General features: G+C 44.8%; 1 protein-coding gene across 1 annotated transcript in view; it reads left to right on the forward strand.

The window, feature by feature from the left end:
- Positions 1 to 19,931, forward strand: part of LOC144502618 (breakpoint cluster region protein) — a 632,965-nt gene that overhangs the window by 608,791 nt on the left and 4,243 nt on the right. The window contains exon 22 of the mRNA XM_078226759.1: positions 17,808 to 17,970. Coding sequence (XP_078082885.1) covers positions 17,808 to 17,970 — 163 coding nt within the window. The remainder of the gene's footprint in view (positions 1 to 17,807; positions 17,971 to 19,931) is intronic.

A 19,931-nucleotide genomic window follows, 5' to 3' on the forward strand; every position in this document is an offset into this window, starting at 1 on the left:
TAAAAGTAAAAGATGAAACCAACAAATGGCTTATACTACTAAAAGTAAAAGATGAAAGACATGAACAAATGGCTTATGCTACTACCAGGAGCAATATAAACAAAAAGGAGGCTAGCCATAAGCAAGAGTTATGTTTGTGATACATTCCAGGTACAAAGTTCAACCTTTTAGGCACAAAATACATTGAGTACAAAAAAACATTAACCCTTTCCCTTCTTCAGTTAGAACATAGAACATAGAACATAGAACATTACAGCGCAGAACAGGCCCTTCGGCCCACGATGTTGCACCGACCAGTTAAAAAAAAAACTGTGACCCTCCAACCTGAACCAATTTCTTTTCGTCCATGAACCTATCTACGGATCTCTTAAACGCCCCCAAACTAGGCGCATTTACTACTGATGCTGGCAGGGCATTCCAATCCCTCACCACCCTCTGGGTAAAGAACCTACCCCTGACATCGGTTCTATAACTACCCCCCCTCAATTTAAAGCCATGCCCCCTCGTGCTGGATTTCTCCATCAGAGGAAAAAGGCTATCACTATCCACCCTATCTAAACCTCTAATCATCTTATATGTTTCAATAAGATCCCCTCTTAGCCGCCGCCTTTCCAGCGAAAACAATCCCAAATCCCTCAGCCTCTCCTCATAGGATCTCCCCTCCATACCAGGCAACATCCTGGTAAACCTCCTCTGCACCCTCTCCAAAGCCTCCACATCCTTCCTGTAATGTGGGGACCAGAACTGCACACAGTACTCCAAGTGCGGCCGCACCAGAGTTGTGTACAGTTGCAACATAACGCTACGACTCCTAAATTCAATCCCCCTACCAATAAACGCCAAGACACCATATGCCTTCTTAACAACCTTATCTACTTGATTCCCAACTTTCAGGGATCTATGCACACATACACCTAGATCCCTCTGCTCCTCCACACTATTCAAAGTCCTCCCGTTAGCCCTATACTCAACACATCTGTTATTCCTACCAAAGTGAATTACCTCACACTTCTCCGCATTAAACTCCATCCGCCACCTCTCGGCCCAACTTTGCAACCTGTCTAAGTCTTCCTGCAGACTACGACACCCTTCCTCACTGTCTACCACACCACCGACTTTGGTGTCATCAGCAAATTTGCTAATCCACCCAACTATACCCTCATCCAGATCATTAATAAATATTACAAACAGCAGTGGCCCCAAAACAGATCCCTGAGGTACACCACTTGTAACCGCACTCCATGATGAATATTTACTATCAACCACCACCCTCTGTTTCCTATCCGCTAGCCAATTCCTGATCCAATTTCCTAGATCACCCCCAATCCCATACATCTGCATTTTCTGCAGAAGCCTACCATGGTGAACCTTATCAAACGCCTTACTAAAATCCATATATACCACGTCCACTGCCTTGCCCCCATCCACCTCCTTGGTCACTTTCTCAAAAAACTCAATAAGGTTAGTAAGGCACGACCTACCTGCCACAAAACCATGCTGACTATCACCTATCAATTCATTACTCTCCAAATAACTATAAATCCTATCCCTTATAATTTTTTCCAACATCTTGCCGACAACAGAAGTGAGACTCACCGGTCTATAATTCCCGGGGAAGTCTCTGTTCCCCTTCTTAAACAATGGGACAACATTCGCTAACCTCCAATCTTCTGGTACTATACCAGAGGCCAACGACGACCTGAAGATCAGAGCCAGAGGCTCTGCAATCACTTCTCTTGCCTCCCAGAGAATCCTTGGATAAATCCCATCCGGACCAGGGGATTTATCTATTTTCAGACCCTCCAGAATATCCTGCACATCCTCCTTATCAACTGTAATACTGTCTATTCTACTCCCTTGCAACCCAGTGTCCTCCTCAGCTATATTCATGTCCCCTTGCGTGAACACCGAAGAGAAATATTGGTTCAATGCTTCACCAATCTCCTCCGGTTCCACACATAACTTCCCTCTGCCATCTATAACTGGCCCTAAACTTGCCCTAACCAACCTTCTGTTCTTGACATACCTATAGAACGCCTTAGGATTCTCTTTAACCCTATCCGCCAAAGTCTTCTCATGTCCCCTTTTAGCCCTTCTAAGCTCGCTCTTCAACTCCCTCTTAGCCAATCTAAAGCTTTCTAGTGCACTATCCGAGTGCTCACGTCTCATCCGAACATAAGCCTCCTTTTTCTTTTTAACCAACAAAGAAACTTTTTTGGTGCACCACGGTTCCCTAGCCCTACCAATTCCTCCTTGCCTGACAGGGACATACCTATCACAGACTCGCAGTAGCTGCTCCTTGAAAAAACTCCACATGTCGGACGTTCCCAGTCCCTGTAATCTCCTAGTCCAACCTATGTTTCCTAATTCTCTCCTAATAGCCTCATAATTACCCTTCCCCCAGCTAAAACCACTGGCCCGAGGTTCATGCCTATCCCTTTCCATCACTAAGGTGAACGTAACCGAATTGTGGTCACTATCACCAAAATGCACACCAACTTCCAAGTCTAGCACCTGGTCTGGCTCATTTCCCAGCACCAGATCCAATATAGCCTCACCTCTAGTTGGCCTGTCTACATACTGAGTCAAAAAACCTTCCTGCACGCTTTGAACAAAAACTGACCCCTCTAACGAGCTAGAGCTATAACAATTCCAGTCAATATTAGTCAAGTTAAAATCCCCCATAACAATTGCCCTATTACTTTCACTCCTAAGCAGGATTGACTCCGCAATCCTTTCCTCAACCTCTCTAGAACTTTTAGGAGGTCTATAAAAGACTCCCAACAGGGTGACCTCTCCTCTCCTATTTCTAATCTCCGCCCATACTACCTCAACAGATAAGTCCTCATCAAACCTCCTCTCTGACACTGTGATACAATCTCTGACCAATAATGCTACCCCTCCCCCTCTTCTACCTCCTTCCCTACTTCGACTAAAACATTTGAACCCCGGGACCTGCAGCATCCATTCCTGCCCCTGCTCTATCCATGTCTCTGAAATAGCCACAACATCGAAGTCCCAGGTACTGATCCACGCTGCAAGTTCACCCACTTTATTGCGAATACTCCTGGCATTGAAGTATACACATTTCAAACCCTGCTCCACCCCACCTCTGCAATGCCGTGCATTGCAGTCCCCATCCATGCATCCCTCACTTTCAGCCCCACTACTCAGGATCCCTCCCCCCCCCCGAATCAGTTTAAACCTCCCTGCATGGCCTTAGCAAATTTACCCCCCAGGATTTTGGTCCCCTTCTGATTAAGGTGTAGACCATCCTTCTCATAGAGGTCACACCTTCCCCAGTACGAGCCCCAATTGCTTAAGTACCTGAACCCCTCCCTCCTGCACCATCCCCTCAGCCATGAATTCAAACCTTCCCTCTCCTTATTCCTCTCTAAACTATCCCGTGGTACAGGCAAGAGTCCAGAGATAACCACTCTGTCAGTCTTGGCCTTTAGTTTCCACCCCAACTCCATAAATCCCTGCCTAATATCCCCTTCCCCTATCCTCCCTATGTCGTGTGTCCCCACATGTACAATAACTTGTGGTTTATCTCCCTCCCCCCTAAGAGTCCTGAATACCCTGTCAGACACATCCCGGACCCCAGCCCCTGGTAGGCAACACACCAACCCTGAGTCCCTACCTTTAGTTCCGACCCTCCTATCTGTCCCCTTAATTGTGGAGTCCCCAATCACAAGGCCCAGTCTTTTACAGCCCCTAACCACCTGAGCTTTCTCACTCGGCTCACCCCCAGAGATCTGCTCTCTATGCTCAGTTGATTCCTCCTCAACTGTAGCCTCCAGCACCGAAAACCTATTATGGAGGGGAACCGCCCCAGGGGATTGTCTTCCCGATTGCTTCTTACCCCTCCTCCTGGCATTGACCCAAGCCTCATTTCTAGGAGTTACTATTTCTCTATAACTCCTATCAACTTCCACCTCCGCCTCCCGAATTATGCGGAGTTCCTCTACCTCCCCCTCCAGCTCCTTTACACGCTCCTCCAGAAGCTGCAATCTAATGCACTTCTTACAACTAAAATCTCCTGAAACACTACTGGATTTCCTCACCACATACATCCCACAGGAGATGCAGCATACTGCCTGAACTGCCATCCCTGAAGCCATTACCAGCAAGAAAAAAAGAAAACAAAAAACTTCCCCACACTTCCCCAACTGTCACTCTCCACTGCAGCCCGAGCAGCACTCCCTCACTGAGACACCAACTGTCACTCTCCACTGCAGCCCGAGCAACACTCCCTCACTGAGACAGCAACTGTCACACTCTACTGCAGCCCGAGCAGCACTCCCTCACTGAGACAGCAACTGTCACACTCTACTGCAGCCCGAGCAGCACTCCCACAGTGAGACACCAACTGTCACAACCTAGAACATAGAAAGCGACAGCACAAACAGGCCCTTCGGCCCACAGGTTGCGCCGATCACATCCCCACCTCTAGGCCTATCTATAGCCCTCAATCCCATTAAATCCCATGTACTCATCCAGAAGTCTCTTAAAAGACCCCAACGAGTTTGCCTCCACCACCACCGACGTCAGCCGATTCCACTCACCCACCACCCTCTGAGTGAAAAACTTACCCCTGACATCTCCTCTGTACCTACCCCCCAGCACCTTAAACCTGTGTCCTCTCGTAGCAACCATTTCAGCCCTTGGAAATAGCCTCTGAGAGTCTACCCTATCCAGACCTCTCAACATCTTGTAAACCTCTATCAGGTCACCTCTCATCCTTCGTCTCTCCAGGGAGAAGAGACCAAGCTCCCTCAACCTATCCTCATAAGGCATGCCCCCCAATCCAGGCAACATCCTTGTAAATCTCCTCTGCACCCTTTCAATGGTTCTCCATGGTTGGCTCATGAAGAAAGTAAGGAGGTGTGGGATAGAGGGAAATTTGGCCGATTGGATAAGTAACTGGCTATCTCATAGAAGACAGAGAGAGGGTGGTGGTGGATGGAAAATTTTCAGACTGGAGACCAGTTACCAGCAGTGTGCCACAAGGATCAGTGCTGGGTCCTCTGCTATTTGTGATTTTTATCAATGACTTGGAGGAGGGGGCTGAAGGGTGGGTCAGTAAATTTGCTGATGGCACCAAGATTGGTGGAGTAGTGGATGAGGTGGAGGGCTGTTGTAGGCTGCAAAGAGACATTGATAGGATGCAGAGCTGGGCCGAAAAATGGCAGATGGAGTTTAACCCTGATAAGTGCGAGGTGGTTCATTTTGGTAGGACAAATTTGAATGTGGATTACAGGGTCAACGGCAGGGTTCTGAGGATTGTGGAGGAACAGAGAGATCTTGGGGTTCATATCCACAGATCTCTGAACGTTGCCACTCAAGTGGATAGAGCCCTGAAGAAGGCCTATAGTGTGTTAGCGTTTATTAACAGGGGGTTTGAGTTTAAGAGCCATTGTGTTATGCTGCAACTGTACAGGACCTTGGTGAGACCACATTTGGAATATTGTGTGCAGTTCTGTTCTCACTATAAGAAGGATGTGGAAGCATTGGAAAGAGTGCAAAGGAGATTTACCAGGATGCTGCCTGGTTTGGAGGGTAGGTCTTATGAGGAAAGGTTGAGGGAGCTAGGACTTTTCTCTTGAGAGCGGAGGAGGATGACAGGCGACTTAATAGAGGTTTTTAAGATGATGAGGGGATAGATAGAGTGAACATTCAGAGACTATTTCCTCAGGTGGATGTAACTATTACTAGGGGGCATAACTATAAAGTTCATGGTGGGAGATACAGGAAGGATGTCCGAGGTAGGTTTTTTACTCAGAGAGTGGTTGGGGTGTGGAATGGACTGCCTTCTGTGATAGTGGAGTCGGACACTTTCGGAACTTTGAAGCGTTTATTGGATAGGCACATGGAGCACACCAGAATGATCGGGGGTGGGATAGCTTGATCTTGGTTTCGGACAAAGCTCGGCACAGCATCGAGGGCCGAAGGGCCTGTACTGTGCTGTAATGTCATTTGTCTATGTTTACTTTCACCAAATATTCATTATTCAGATGTAAACCTGGGGCAGTCAGTATTGGCATGTTATTTGACTACACAGACCTTCATGGCTAACCTGATAATAAGGAAAGAATAGGACCAATTGGAACCCAAAAGGTGTCTTTGGAGGCAGAAAACATGAGCTTAGTTCTTAACGAATATTTTGAGCTTGCTTTTTAAAAGCGAGAGGGATGAAGTAGGCATTGTAGTTGAGGAGGAGTTTGCAATATTATTTAGCATTCCTGAAAGTGGATAAAACATCAGGCTTGGGTAAAACACAACCCAGACTGCTAAGGGAAGCAAGAAAAGAAACAGCAGAGGCTGTGGTCATCATTTACCAATCCTTTCTGGAGTGATGTGGTATTGTGCCAGAGGACTGCTAATCTTGTGCTATTGTTTAAAAATGGAGATAAAAATGCAGCAATTACAGGCTAGTCAGCCTAACCTCAGTAATGGACAAAGTATTGGACAGTATAATTTTTCATTTAAGAGAGGTGTGGATTAATCAAGAAATAAAGACTGAAAATACTCAGCAGGTCAGGCAGCATCTGTGGAGAGAGAAACAGAATTGATGTTTCAGGTCTGTGACCTTACATTCGAATCGGGAGAAGTTAGAAATCTAATAGTTCGATAAAAGGTTACAAACCTGAAATGTTAATTATCCTTTTCTCTCCACAAATGCTGCCAGACCCACTGAATATTTTAGCACTTTCTGTTTGTATTTTAGAAATACAATAGATTTTGAGCAAATGAAAGGAGGGTGGAAAGAAGATCAAAATGATGAGATGGAGGACAGGACAGATCAGGTTACAAGGCCAAATAGAATGGTAATGGAAGAAGTAAAGGAACAAAAAATGTCTCTGGAGGAGATGTGAATTGCAGGATAGCTATGATATAAAGCAAGGTGAAGGAAACAAGAGAGAAGTGGATAAAAACGAACCAGCAAAGAAATACAGAACAAAATGGGTTAAGGGCTATGATCTAAAATTGTTGAACTGAATGTTGAGTCAAGAAGGCTATAAAATGCCTCTTCAAAAGGTAAAGTGCTGTTCCTTGAGCTTCATTGGAATATTATAGCAAACCAATGACGAAAATAGGTCAGAACGAGAGCAAGGTGGAAAATTAAAATGACAGGCAACTGTGAGCTCAGGGTCACACTTGCAGATTGAAGGGAGATGTTTCACAAAGCAAGCCCCCAAACTGTATCAGGTCTCCTCTATACAGGGGAGGCTACATTATGAGCAGTGAATGCTGTCTATTGAATAGAAAGAAGTTCGGGTAAATTGCTGTTTCATTTGGAAGGAGTGTTTGGGACCTTTTTTAATTCATTCATAGGTGTCACTGGCTAAGTCAGCATTTATTGCCAATCCCCAGTTACCCTTGAGAAGGTGATGGTGAGCTGTGATCTTCAACTACTGCACTCCATATTGGATAATTACACTCGCAGTACTGTTCGAGATGGAGTTCGAAGATTTTGACCTAGTGACAGTGAAAAAATGGTACTATATTTCCAGGTCAGGATGGTGAGTGGCTTGGCGGGGAACCTCCAGGTGGGGGTATTCCCATGTATCTACTGCCCTTGTGCTTCTAGATGGTAGTGGTTGCAGGTTTGGAAGGTGCTGTGTAAGGAGTCTTGATGAATTCCTGCAGTGCATCTTGTAGATGGTACACATGTGCATTGGTGGTGGAGGGAATGAATGTTTGTGGAAGGGGTGGCAAACAAGCAGGCTGCTTTGGCCTGGATGGTGTCAAGTTTCTTGGAGATGCACTCATCCAGGCAAAGGGAGAATATCCCGTCACACTCCCGACTTGTGCCTTGTAGGTGGTGGAGAGGCTTTTGGGAGTCAGGAGGTGAGTTTGTCACCGCAGGATTCCTAGCCTCTGACCTGCTCTTGTATCCATTGGTATTTATATGGCTGGGTCCAGTTCAGTTTCTGGTAACCCCCAAGGAGGATGATAGTGGGGGATTCAGCAATGGTAGGGCCATTGAATGTCAAGGGGTGATGGTTAGATTCTCTCTTGCTGGGGATGGCTATTGCCTGGCACTTGTTTGGCACGAATGTTACTTGCCACTTGTCAGCCCAAGCCTGGATATTGTCCAGGTCTTGCTGCATTTGGATATGGACTGCTTCAGTAACCGAGGAGTCAGGAATGATTGTGAACATTGTGCAATCATCAGAAAACATCCCCACTTCAGAAAGATCACTGAAGAAGCAGCTGAAGATGTTTAGGTTTAGGACACTACCCTGAGGAACTCTGAGAAGCCTTGAAGGGTATGAAGGAAAGACATAAAAGAACATATATTGCATCATTTACACTTGCATGGAAAGGTGTTGTAGGGAAGGAAGAGAGTGTTAGGAGTGGCTGAGAAGTGGACCCGAGTGTGCCAGAGGGAATGGTCCCTCGGAATGCCGAAAGGGATGGGAAGAAGATGTGTTTGCTGGAGGCAGCAGAAATGGCAGACAATGATTCGTTGAATATGAGGCTGGTGACGATGACAAGGTAATATGATTCTAGAAGAGAGGGGAAAGTGTGAGAAAAGAATTGTGTGAAATAGAATAGACATAGTCAGTGGGCCCTGTCAATCACAGTATAGAAGGAATCCTTAGTTGAGGGAAAAGGAAGATGCATTGGAATTGCTGGTATGTAAGGTTGCATTGTCCAAACAGACTCGACAGAAATAGAGAAACTGGGGGAATGAAATAGAGTCCTTAGGGGAAGCCAGGCGTGAAGAAGTATTCTCAGGGTAGCTATGGGAATCAGTGGGCTTATAGTGAATATTGGTTGATAGCCTATTCCCAGAAGTGGAGACAGAGAAGTCATAGAATCATAGAATCCCCACAGTGCAGAAGGAGGCCATTCGGCACCGACCACAATCCCACCCAGGCCCTACCCCCACACATTTTACCCGCTAATCCCTCTAACCTACACATCTCAGGACTCTACGGGGCAATTTTTAACCTGGCCAATCAACCTAACCCGCACATCTTTGGACTGTGGGAGGAAACCGGAGCACCCGGAGGAAACCCACGCAGACACGAGGAGAATGTGCAAACTCCACTCAGACAGTGTCCCGAGCTGGGAATCGAACCCGGGACCCTGGAGCTGTGAAGCAGCAGTGCTAACCACTGTGCTACCGTGCCAAAGTCAAAGAAGGGAAGGGAATATTCGGACCATGTGATAGTGAGAGGAGGGGGATAATGATTAAATTCTCCAGGTCAGGGCAAGAGTAGGGAAGGGCACCAATACCTCATCAATTTACTGGAAAAAGGGTTGGAGCCTGAACAAAAAATATTCTGTATTTCCCACAGCATCAGAGGAGGAGGTGACATGACCCCCCATCACAAAACCACTCAATGGATGCTGTGGCATGATTTTCCCTATTGAGCAATGGATCTGAATCATAAAGTAGATGGGGAAAAATGCTACGAGTGAAGTTAAATTCAATGAAAATTACATTTTTGCTACCCACTTTAGGTGATTACCATCTCAGTAATTTGGACTCATGATAAATAACATTGTCACTTACTGATTTACTAGCTAGGAAGATCCCGGACATGGAGGGACTGCTGTATGAGGAAAGATTAAGTTGTTGGTTGGGTCTACTCCTTGGTATTGAGAAGAATGAGAGGTGATATGAGTGAAACATAAGATTCTTAGGGGGTTAGACAAGGTAAATGTTGGGAGGATGTTTCCACTTATGAGTGAGTGCTGGAGTAGGGCATAGTCACAGAATAAGGGGGTGCTCCTTTAATATGGACTTGAGGAATAATTTCTTTTCTCAGTGATGACTCCTTAGAATTCTTTACCCCAGGAAGCTGTGAAGGCTGAGTCCGTGAACACTTTCAAGGCTGAGATCAATAGATTTTTAATCGGTAGAATAATTAGTTGTTATGGAGATGAGGCAGTAAAGTAGACTTAATGAGTGTTAGTTCAGCTATGATCTTATTAAATGATGGAATAGGCTTGAAGGGTGACTGGCCTACCCCTGTTCCTATTTCGTATGGTCTTATGGGACTGAACTCGGCTGGACTTACCTAGAACATGTCATCAGACTATTATTGAAGCTTATATCACCAATCATGATCTCACGATGTGATTTAGACTCTATCATATTTTCCATGAGGAACAACCTAGTTTATGACCTGAAACCTTGGTGGAAATTGCCCTAAATATCTTCAAAGAAGGCAGAAAATCGAAAAAAATATTTTTTCGGTTATTTTAAAAGATGCCAAATATTTAGATACATTCACAGATGTTGTTTGATCCCTTGTGGAAAAAAGAATAATCCAGTAAAGATGTATAACACATTGGTTGATCATACAGTGAAAAAAAAACTGTCTGGCTTCACCCTGATGAATAGCTGAGGTACCTTGTTAGCCCTGGAGGTAGGGTGGAAATAGTCAGGGTCCCCATTGCTATTTCTGAACCAGAGGTTTCAGAAATATAAAAATATGTAAAGACTTGTGACGAGAAGGAGACCATTTGTCCCATTGTGTCCATGTGAGCCAGCTCATAGTCCATAGCCTTGTAGGTTACGACACCTCAAGTGTACATCCAAGTGTTTTTTTAAATGTGTTGAGGGTTTCTGCTCTTCCATCCTTTAAGGTAGTGAGTTCCAGATTCATAGACATTTGCAACACAAAAGAATGCCATTCAGCCCATCGTGTCCACGCCAATCAATAAAAATCTGACTACACTAATCCCATTTTTTAGCACTTGGCCCAAAGCCTTGGAGATTATGGCAGCGCAAGTGAATATCTAAATACTTCTCAAATGTTACGAAAATTTCTGACTCAACCACCCTTTCAGGCAGTGAGGTCCAGACTCCCATCAACCTTTGAGTGAAAGAGTTTCTCTTCAACTCCCCTCTTTGTCTTCTACCTCTTTCCTTAAATCTATGTCCCCTGATTATTCACCCATCTACTAATGGAAAATGGTCCTTCTTAACCATCTTTTCTATGCCTCTCATAATTTTATACACCTTTATCAGGTCTCCTCTCAACCTTCTTTGCTCCAAGAAAAACAGCTCCAGCCTATCCAATCTTTCCTCATTGCTTAGACCCTCTAGCCTTGGCAGCAATCTGTTAAACCTCCTCTTCACCCTCTCTAGTGCAAACACATCTTTCCTATAATGTGGTGACCAGAACTGCATGCACTACTTCAGTTGCAGCCTAACCAACCAGTTCCAACATGATCTCCCTTCTGTTCTGTACCTCAACTAATAAAGGCAAGTATCCTTAACCACATTATAGCCTTCTTAACCACCTAATCTTCCTGCCCTGCCACCTTCAGAGATCTGTGGATATGCCCTCTGGTCTTCAGTGCTTTCCAGGATCCTACCATTCATAGAACCTCTGGGTGAAAAATTTAATCAACTCCCCTTTTACTAATAACTTTAACTCGGACTTTCCCTCCGTCCTATCCCTGTAACCCCATGCGTTTGCAGTGGCTAATCAACTTAACCTATACATCTTTGGACTGTGGGAGGAAACCAGAGCACCCAGAGGAAACCCACACAGATACTGGGAGAACGTGCAAACTCCACACAGATAGTCACCGAATGCCATCCCTGGTGGGTAAGAAGCTCTATCGGAGAGTCGGTGCAGACCCAAAGAGCCTCATTCTGCACTGTAGGAATCCTGTGAAGCCACCAAATGTGCACAGAGGTCCCATAAACAGCAACTGAAGCAATGACCATATTTGGTTGTGAGAGGAATAATAGACAGTGTATTTAAAGAATGCATTTAGACATTATTCCACAGGAAAATCGGGTTCAACAGCATTTATTAGCTTTCATAAGAAAGAAACTTAAACTTTATTTATTAGTGTCACAAGTAGGCTTGCATTAAACACTGCAAAGAAATCACTGTGAAAATCCCCTAGTCACCACACTCCGATGCCCGTTCGGGTACACTGAGGGAGAACTTAGCATGGCCAATCCACCTAACCAGCACATCTTTCAGACTGAGAGAGGAAACCGGAGTACCTGGAGGAAATACACGCCGACGTGTATCTAGACATTATTCCACACTGTTCGTGATTTATATAAACGATCTGGAAGAAGGTGTAACTGGGGTGATCAGTAAGTTTGCGGACGACACAAAAATGGCTGGACTTGCAGATAGTGAGGAACATTGTCAGAGGCTACAGAAGGATATAGATAGGCTGGAAATTTGGGCAAAGAAATGGCAGATGGAGTTCAATCCAGATAAATGCGAAGTGATGCATTTTGGTAGAATTAATGTCGGGGGGAGCTATACGATAAATGGCAGAACCATAAAGGGTGTAGATACGCAGAGGGACCTGGGTGTGCAAGTCCACAGATCCTTGAAGGTGACGTCACAGGTGGAGAAGGTAGTGAATAAGGCATATGGCATACTTGCCTTTATAGGACGGGGCATAGAGTATAAAAGTTGGGGTCTGATGTTGCAGTTGTATAGAACGTTGGTTCGGCCGCATTTGGAATACTGCACCCAGTTCTGGTCGCCACACTACCAGAAGGACGTGGAGGCTTTAGAGAGAGTGCTGAGGAGGTTTACCAGGATGTTGCCTGGTATGGAAGGGCTTAGTTATGAGGAGAGATTGGGTAAACTGGGGTTGTTCTCACTGGAAAGACGGAGGATGAGGGATGACCTAATAGAGGTGTATAAAATTATGAAAGGCATAGATAGGGTGAACGGTGGGAAGCTTTTTCCCAGATCGGTGGTGACGTTCACGAGAGGTCATAAGTTCAAGGGGAGGGGGAGGAGGTTTAACACGGATATCAGAAGGACGTATTTTACACAAAGGGTGGTGGGGACCTAGAATGCGCTGCCGGGCAAGGTGGTGGAGGCGGGACACACTGGGAACGTTTAAGACTTATCTAGATAGCCACATGAATGGAGTGGGAATGGAGGGATACAAAAGAATGGTCTAGTTGGGACCAGGGAGCGGCGTGGGCTTGGAGGGCCGAAGGGCCTGTTCCTGTGCTGTATTGTTCTTTGTTCATGTTTGTGTGGAAAACGTGCAGACTCCGCACAGACAGTGACCCAAGCCAGGAATCAAACTCGAGTCCCTGGCGCTGTGAGGCAGCAGTGCTAACCACTGTGCCACCGTGCTGCCCACAAACAGGGGAGGGAGGCACAATTGAACTCCTTTATTTTCTCATCATGTGTCCATAAACAGAGGTGGTTCATTTCTGAAATAGGTGGTGGTGTGTTTCTCCAAACTCTCTGTTTGTGAGGTCATTTTAAGGTGACTCACAGCAAACTCTGTTTAGAGTTAAATTAGTGTAAAATTCCACGGAGGCGAAAGTCCCGTCACCAAGTTACTTTATTTACACCATACATCTGCACACAGCCAGCTGTCCAGTTGCTCCCTGGTGAAATGCAGACTGGGAGTCTGACACACCTGATTTAAATAGGGAGCATGAGGCTCCCTGATTTAACCATCAATTAGGACTCGTCAGATATTTCTTTTGATACCAATCAAGTAAACGAACTCAAATTAACTTAGGGACAAAGTAAAAGGGGCATCTCCCCAAAAGGAAGGGGGGAACAGCCAGAACCAAAAACAAAGTCGAAAGGAAACTTAAAACGTCAAACCAAAAGGTGATTATCGGGGTCGATAATACACCCCAGCCCCTGCGGCGCCCAGCGGTCGCGGAAGGCGTCAACCGCGCCCGTGGACACCACATGCTCCCTCTCCAGAGACACCTGGCCGCGAATGTAGCCGCGGTAGAGGGGCAGACAATGTGGGACTCATCAGGTAGTTCACACTCTAGCAAGCCAACCTCATTAGCCTGGCTGAAATCATCACAATTAGAAGTATAGTTAATTCACACATTCAAACCAGGGAGTGGTTACAACTTCACACAGGCACACAATAATAAGATGGGAAAAAGGAGTTTTTACAACTATGAATAACTAAAAGAGAAACCACCACAGCTATGGATATCAGTTCATGTGATTGCCAGAATCCAGAACATCAGGGTCCAATGATGGTTCATTCATGAAGGAGCTACAGTTCAGTTACCCAAAGAGGGTTCTGCATAATTCCTTTAAAGTTGATGGTGATACAGCAAGATGAGGTTAGTATCAAGAGACTTGGTCTGCTCAGCATGCGACAGCAGGGATCTTCCACAGAAACAGAGTTCGAGGAGGCTTCAACTTGATGTAGACTATTGGTCAGCCTGGAGTACTGCTTTGATATTTGCAGACTGGGGTTTAGACAGCAAACAGAGTTATGAGCTTAGGTCATGAAATGTGGTCCATTAATGAGTCAGTTCAGGCTAGCAAGCAGTTTCTGTGCCTCTGGTCAAAATCCATTGTTTACCTTTGGAGATAAATAGTGGTATTTAGCACATCTGCAGATATAAGAAGTTTCAATGGCTCTCCCTTTGTTATAGCCCAGGCTGGGGAGACAATTTGTCTGCTGGTTCCTCGTTTTGTTGATTGTTTTGTTGATTTATATATAAATGATTTGGAGGAAAATGTAACTGGATTGATTAGTAAGTTTGCGGACGACACAAAGGTTGGTGAATTCGCGGATAGCGATGAGGACCATCTGAGGATATAGATCAGTTGGAGACTTGGGTGGAGAGACGGCAGATGGAGTTTAATCCGGACAAATGTGAGGTAATGCATTTTGGAAGGTCTAATACAGATAGGAAATATACAGTAAATGGCAGAACCCTTAAGAGTATTGATAAGCAAAGGGATCTGGGTGTACAGATACACAAGTCACTGAAAGTGGCAATGCAGGTGGAGAAGGTAGTCAAGAAGGCATACGGTATGCTTGCCTTCATCGGCCGGGGCATTGAGTTTAAAAATTGGCAAGTCATGTTGCAGCTTTATAGAACCTTAGTTAGGCCGCACTTGGAATATAGTGTTCAATTCTGGTCACCACACTACCAGAAGGATGTGGAGGCTTTGGAGAGGGTACAGAAAAGATTTACCAGGATGTTGCCTGGTATGAAGGGCATTAGCTATGAGGAGAGGTTGGAGAAACTTTGTTTGTTCTCACTGGAGCGATGGAGGTTGAGGGGAGACCTGATAGAAGTCTACAAGATTATGAGAGGCATAGACAGAGTGGATAGTCAGAAGCTTTTTCCCAGGGTGGAAGAGTCAATTACTAGGGGGCATAGGTTTAAGGTGCGAGGGGTAAGGTTTAAAGGAGATGTACGAGGCAGATGTTTTACACAGAGAATAGTGGGTGCCTGGAATCCATTGCCGGGAGAGGTAGTGGAAGCGGATAAGGTAGTGACTTTTAAGGGGCGTCGTGACAAGTACATGAATAGGATGGGAATAGAGGGATATGGTCCCCGGAAGGGTAGGGGGTTTTAGTTAAGTCGGGTAGCATGGTCGGTGCAGGCTTGGAGGGCCAAAGGGCCTGTTCTTATGCTGTAATTTTCTTTGTTCTTTAGCATGAATAGAACTCTAGAATCCCTCCAGTGCAGAACGAGGTCATTCAGCCATCGAGTCTACGCTAACTCTCCAAAAGAGCATCCCACCCTGTCCCTCCCTTCCACTCTATCCCCCTAACTCCATACATTTAAAATGGCTAATCAACCTAACCTACACATCTTTGGACACTAAGGGGAAGTTTAGCATGGCCAATCCACCGAACCTGCACATATGTGGATTGTAATGTGTCTTCAAAACAAAACCTGTGAGATTCCACAAGGATGAGGGTTGAACTTTTTATTCCGCAACTGTAGCCAACTTGTCAATCATGTGACACGTAGTAGCCATCTTTTGGTTCAGGAAGGTCCACTTTTCAAAGAACCAGAAAGGTAATGTTTGATTTAAACAGATGATGATCTCTTTCATGTCTTAGGGACTTGATGCAAGTATAGAAAGGTAATGTCGCCATAGTCCCAGATGGCTCAAGGATGCTGTCCCCTTTGAGGGGGAGAGCTGACTAGGGGTGATTTAACCTGATCACCACACCTCAAGCAAGGGGTGAGGTTGCAAAGGCGGGCCTTTGTGAATAACCATTATACAATAATAACCATTGTTACTAATAGTTATGCATATACTCGGGGTCAAACTTGCAGCACAAGGGAATTTATTGTGTCACAGGTTTCTATCCTGAGTGGATTGGATAGCTGGATCCTGTCAAGTTTTGAAGTATCTATTGTAATATTCTTTGCTTTATATCTTTTTTTCACTTTGGCGACATCCAAGTATGCATATTTGAAATGGTTACTTCTTCCAATTAGCTCGTCTTAGCAGTAACAAGAACTTCCCAAGTCTGGCACCTGTTCCCTAATTTTCCAGATCTATGGCAAGTGTCTTTCAAGGCTGGTGCTAACAGAGACAGCTTTGTGGCCTCTCCTTATCAGCTACAACACTGCCTGAATTTAATTGTTTCCAAACAAGGGCACCAGAAGTATTTCCTGCTCTTTTATTAGTGCCATGGCATCTTTTATGTTCATCTGACAGGCAGATGACTCTTGATTTAAAGTCTCATCTAAAACACAGTACCTCAGACAGTGCTGCTCTCCTTCCTTTTTGCACTGAAATGTCAGTTTATACAGTAAATATACAGGAAATATACAGTAAATGGCAAAACTCTTCAGAGTATTGATAGGCAAAGGGATCTGGGTGTACAGGTACACAGGTCACTGAAAGTGGCAATGCAGGTGGAGACTGTAGTCAAGAAGGCATACAGCATGCTTGCCTTCATCAGCCGGGGTATTGAGTTAAAAAATTGGCAAGTCATGTTGACGCTTTATAGAACCTTAGTGAGGCCGCACTTGGAATATAGTGTTCAATCCTGGTTGCCACACTACCAGAAGGATGTGGAGGCTTTGGAGAGGGTACAGAAAAGATTTACCAGGATGTTGCCTGGTATGGAGGGCATTTGTTCTCACTGGAGCGACGGAGGTTGAGGGGAGACCTGACAGAAGTCTACAAGATTATGAGAGGCATGGACAGAGTGGATAGTCAGAAGCTTTTCCCCAGGGTGGAAGAGTCAATTACTAGGGGGCATAGGTTTAAGATGCGAGGGGCAAGTTTTAGAAGTGATGTACGAGGCAGGTTTTTTACACAGGAAGTGGTGGGTGCCTGGAACTCGTTGCCGGGGGAGGTAGTGGAAGCGGATACGGTCGTGAATTTTAAGGGGCATCTTGACAAGTACATGAATGAGATGGGAATAGTGAGATATGGTCCCCGGAAGCGTAGGGGATTTTAGTTAAGTCAGGCAGCATGGTCGGTGCAGGCTTGGAGGGCCGAAGGACCTGTTCCTGTGCTGTAATTTTCTTTGTTCTTTGTTTAAGTTAAGGGCTTAAGTCCTGGAGTTGGACTTGAACCCACAACCTTTTGATTCAGAAGTAAGAGTGCTGCCACAGAACCAAACTGATAATAAAAGGGAAAGTGTGACTCATACATTGAGAAATTGGTTCTGAAATATTCTTTTAAATTGCCATAAATATCATTTTTTATGTAAATGAGCACTTGATGAGAGATCTCAGTGAAGCCAGTGGTGTCAGTGAATTAACTTCAGAAGGCACTCAACAAATAGTTGCAATCAGCAGGAATTTGCAATATTGACCTAGGGGTATGGCTATTTTAGTGGACAGTCATTTCAACTTCACATTTCAATTCCTGTCTGTCCCAGAGTTAAATGACTCATTCCATCTTATGTCTGTGATGTAATTTCTGTTCATGGGAAATAACTTTTTTTCAAAAGAGCATACTGAAGATGATTGCCTGAAAGAATCTCCTTTAAAGAATGAAAAATAATACAGAATAAATGTTTCTTTCTGTCCATCTGCTCATTGATAAATTTAACCCTAATGGCAATTTTCAATTCAACAGGGTGGCAGAGAAAGAGCAGATCAACAAGATGTCATTGCATAACCTGGCCACTGTCTTTGGACCCACTCTGCTGAGGCCCTCTGAAAAGGACAGTAAAATACCTACAAACCCCACACAGGCGATCACAATGGCAGATAGCTGGTCTCTCGAGGTGATGTCACAGGTAATTTCATGTTCATTCTTGGTTGTTCTTATTGCTGAAAAATTGCTGTTCAAATGCAAAGCTACTTTCTCAATATGAGTTTAATGCCACCAATATTTTGGCCAGAAATTTCCAGCCATTCATGCCCTGCCGCCGTTCCAAGCGGGACCAGAGAATCCTGCCGGTGTGAACAGCCAGAAAATTCCGGCGTTTGAATTTTAAAAAGAAGTAACCAATACAATTCTTCACTCTACGAGTTCTGTTATGAAAGTAGAATAGAAATTCCGAAAAGGGAACCACCGGGGTGGGAAGTTACAATCATGGGCACAATTGACTAAATGCACCCAGAATGCACTGGACACTGCGTTGGTTTTGCTAAGAGGAAATTTCCCTCCGGTTTCCATGTGAAACTATCAGCATAATCTTGAATATAAAATCTCCCATGAATCAGCACAATCAAGCAGCATAATGATTGCAGTCTAATTATGACTGGAACACAGCATTCTTTATCATTACAAGGAATGCGATTGCCAGGAATTAATCATTCTTCAGCTGACTGATTTAATGTTCCTGGTCTTCTGTTTTATTTGGCTTTAATTGACTGCTTTGAGCCGCTCTTGATATTCAGGATCTGTCACCACTAGTCAATTGATGCCACTGTACTGTAATTGGCTGAACTAGATTAATTTAAAGCTATTGCAGCAACAGCAGGAAAAGCAGATCTGGCTTCAATTGACCACTGGTCATTGCAGGTGAGTAATGCTGGATAACTATGCATGCCTGAGCACCTCAGAATCTCTGCACAATGTGATACACATCCTCAAATAGTTGCAATCAGCAGGAATTTGCAATATTGACCGAGGGGTATGGCTATTTTAGTGGACAGGAAATGCTTCAGATGAATGGACTTTTGAACCAGCAAAAAGATTATGGCTACTCTCCTGTAAAATGGTTCCAGAAGACACTCATTTCAGTTTAAAATTCTGCAATTTCATTGAATTCTGCCCAGATTACACTGATACCTTGGTGAACATCATACAGAATTTATGTTGCATTAAACTCGTAGAGCATTGCAAGGTCACAGATTCTTATTGAATATGATTCATGAACAATGATGTCTCGAAGATCTGTCAACTGCTGTGTAGCTAAGTTCCAAGGAGAAAACTGGGGGGAAAATCACAATGCTGGATCCATCAGGAGACTGGCTTGCCATATTCTCTAAATTTCCACTCAGTCCCTCCCTCTCACAGTACGAACAGCAATAGAAGCTCAATGAATAAACTTTCCTGCTTCCGCCCAGCAACATGATTTGTCACCACACCACTCTTTAGTTTAGGATTTCTAAATCTATACCTCCCTCCTTTCATTCAATCCTGGAACAGCTGATGCTGACATACAGTTCTACATCCTTCTAGATTGTTTTTTGATAGGAACATAGCTCAATTGCACAGGAGTAAACCGTTCAACCCCTCAAGTCTCATTCAATAAGATCATGAGCAGCATGGTGGCACAGTGGTTGGCACTGCTGCCTCACAGCTCCAGGGACCTGGGTTCGATTCCCAGCTTGGGTCACTGTCTGTGTGGAGTCTGCAAGTTCTCCCCATGTCTGTATGGGTTTTCTCCAGGTGCTCCGGTTTCCTCCCACCGTTCAAAGATGTGCAGGTTAGGATCATTGGCCGTGCTAAAATTGCCCCTTAGTGTCCCGGGATGCATAGGTTAGAGGGATTAGCGGGGTAAATATGTGGGATGACGGGGATAGGGCCTGGGTGGGATTGTTGTTGGTGCAGACTCGATGGGCCGAATGGCCTCCTTCTGCACTGTAGGGATTCTATGACTGATCATTCTTTATTCTTGTGACTGAATGATGAACATTAGAAAGTTGTTTGAAGGAAATGGTAGACATAACCTAATCCTGGCCTCAACAAAGTTCACACACATGGTGAGCCAACATGAATCCTGACAATTTTCTCTATGTTTTAGTA

The sequence above is a fragment of the Mustelus asterias genome, chromosome 13 (assembly GCF_964213995.1).
Source record: "Mustelus asterias chromosome 13, sMusAst1.hap1.1, whole genome shotgun sequence".
NCBI classification, from domain to species: Eukaryota; Metazoa; Chordata; class Chondrichthyes; order Carcharhiniformes; family Triakidae; genus Mustelus; species Mustelus asterias.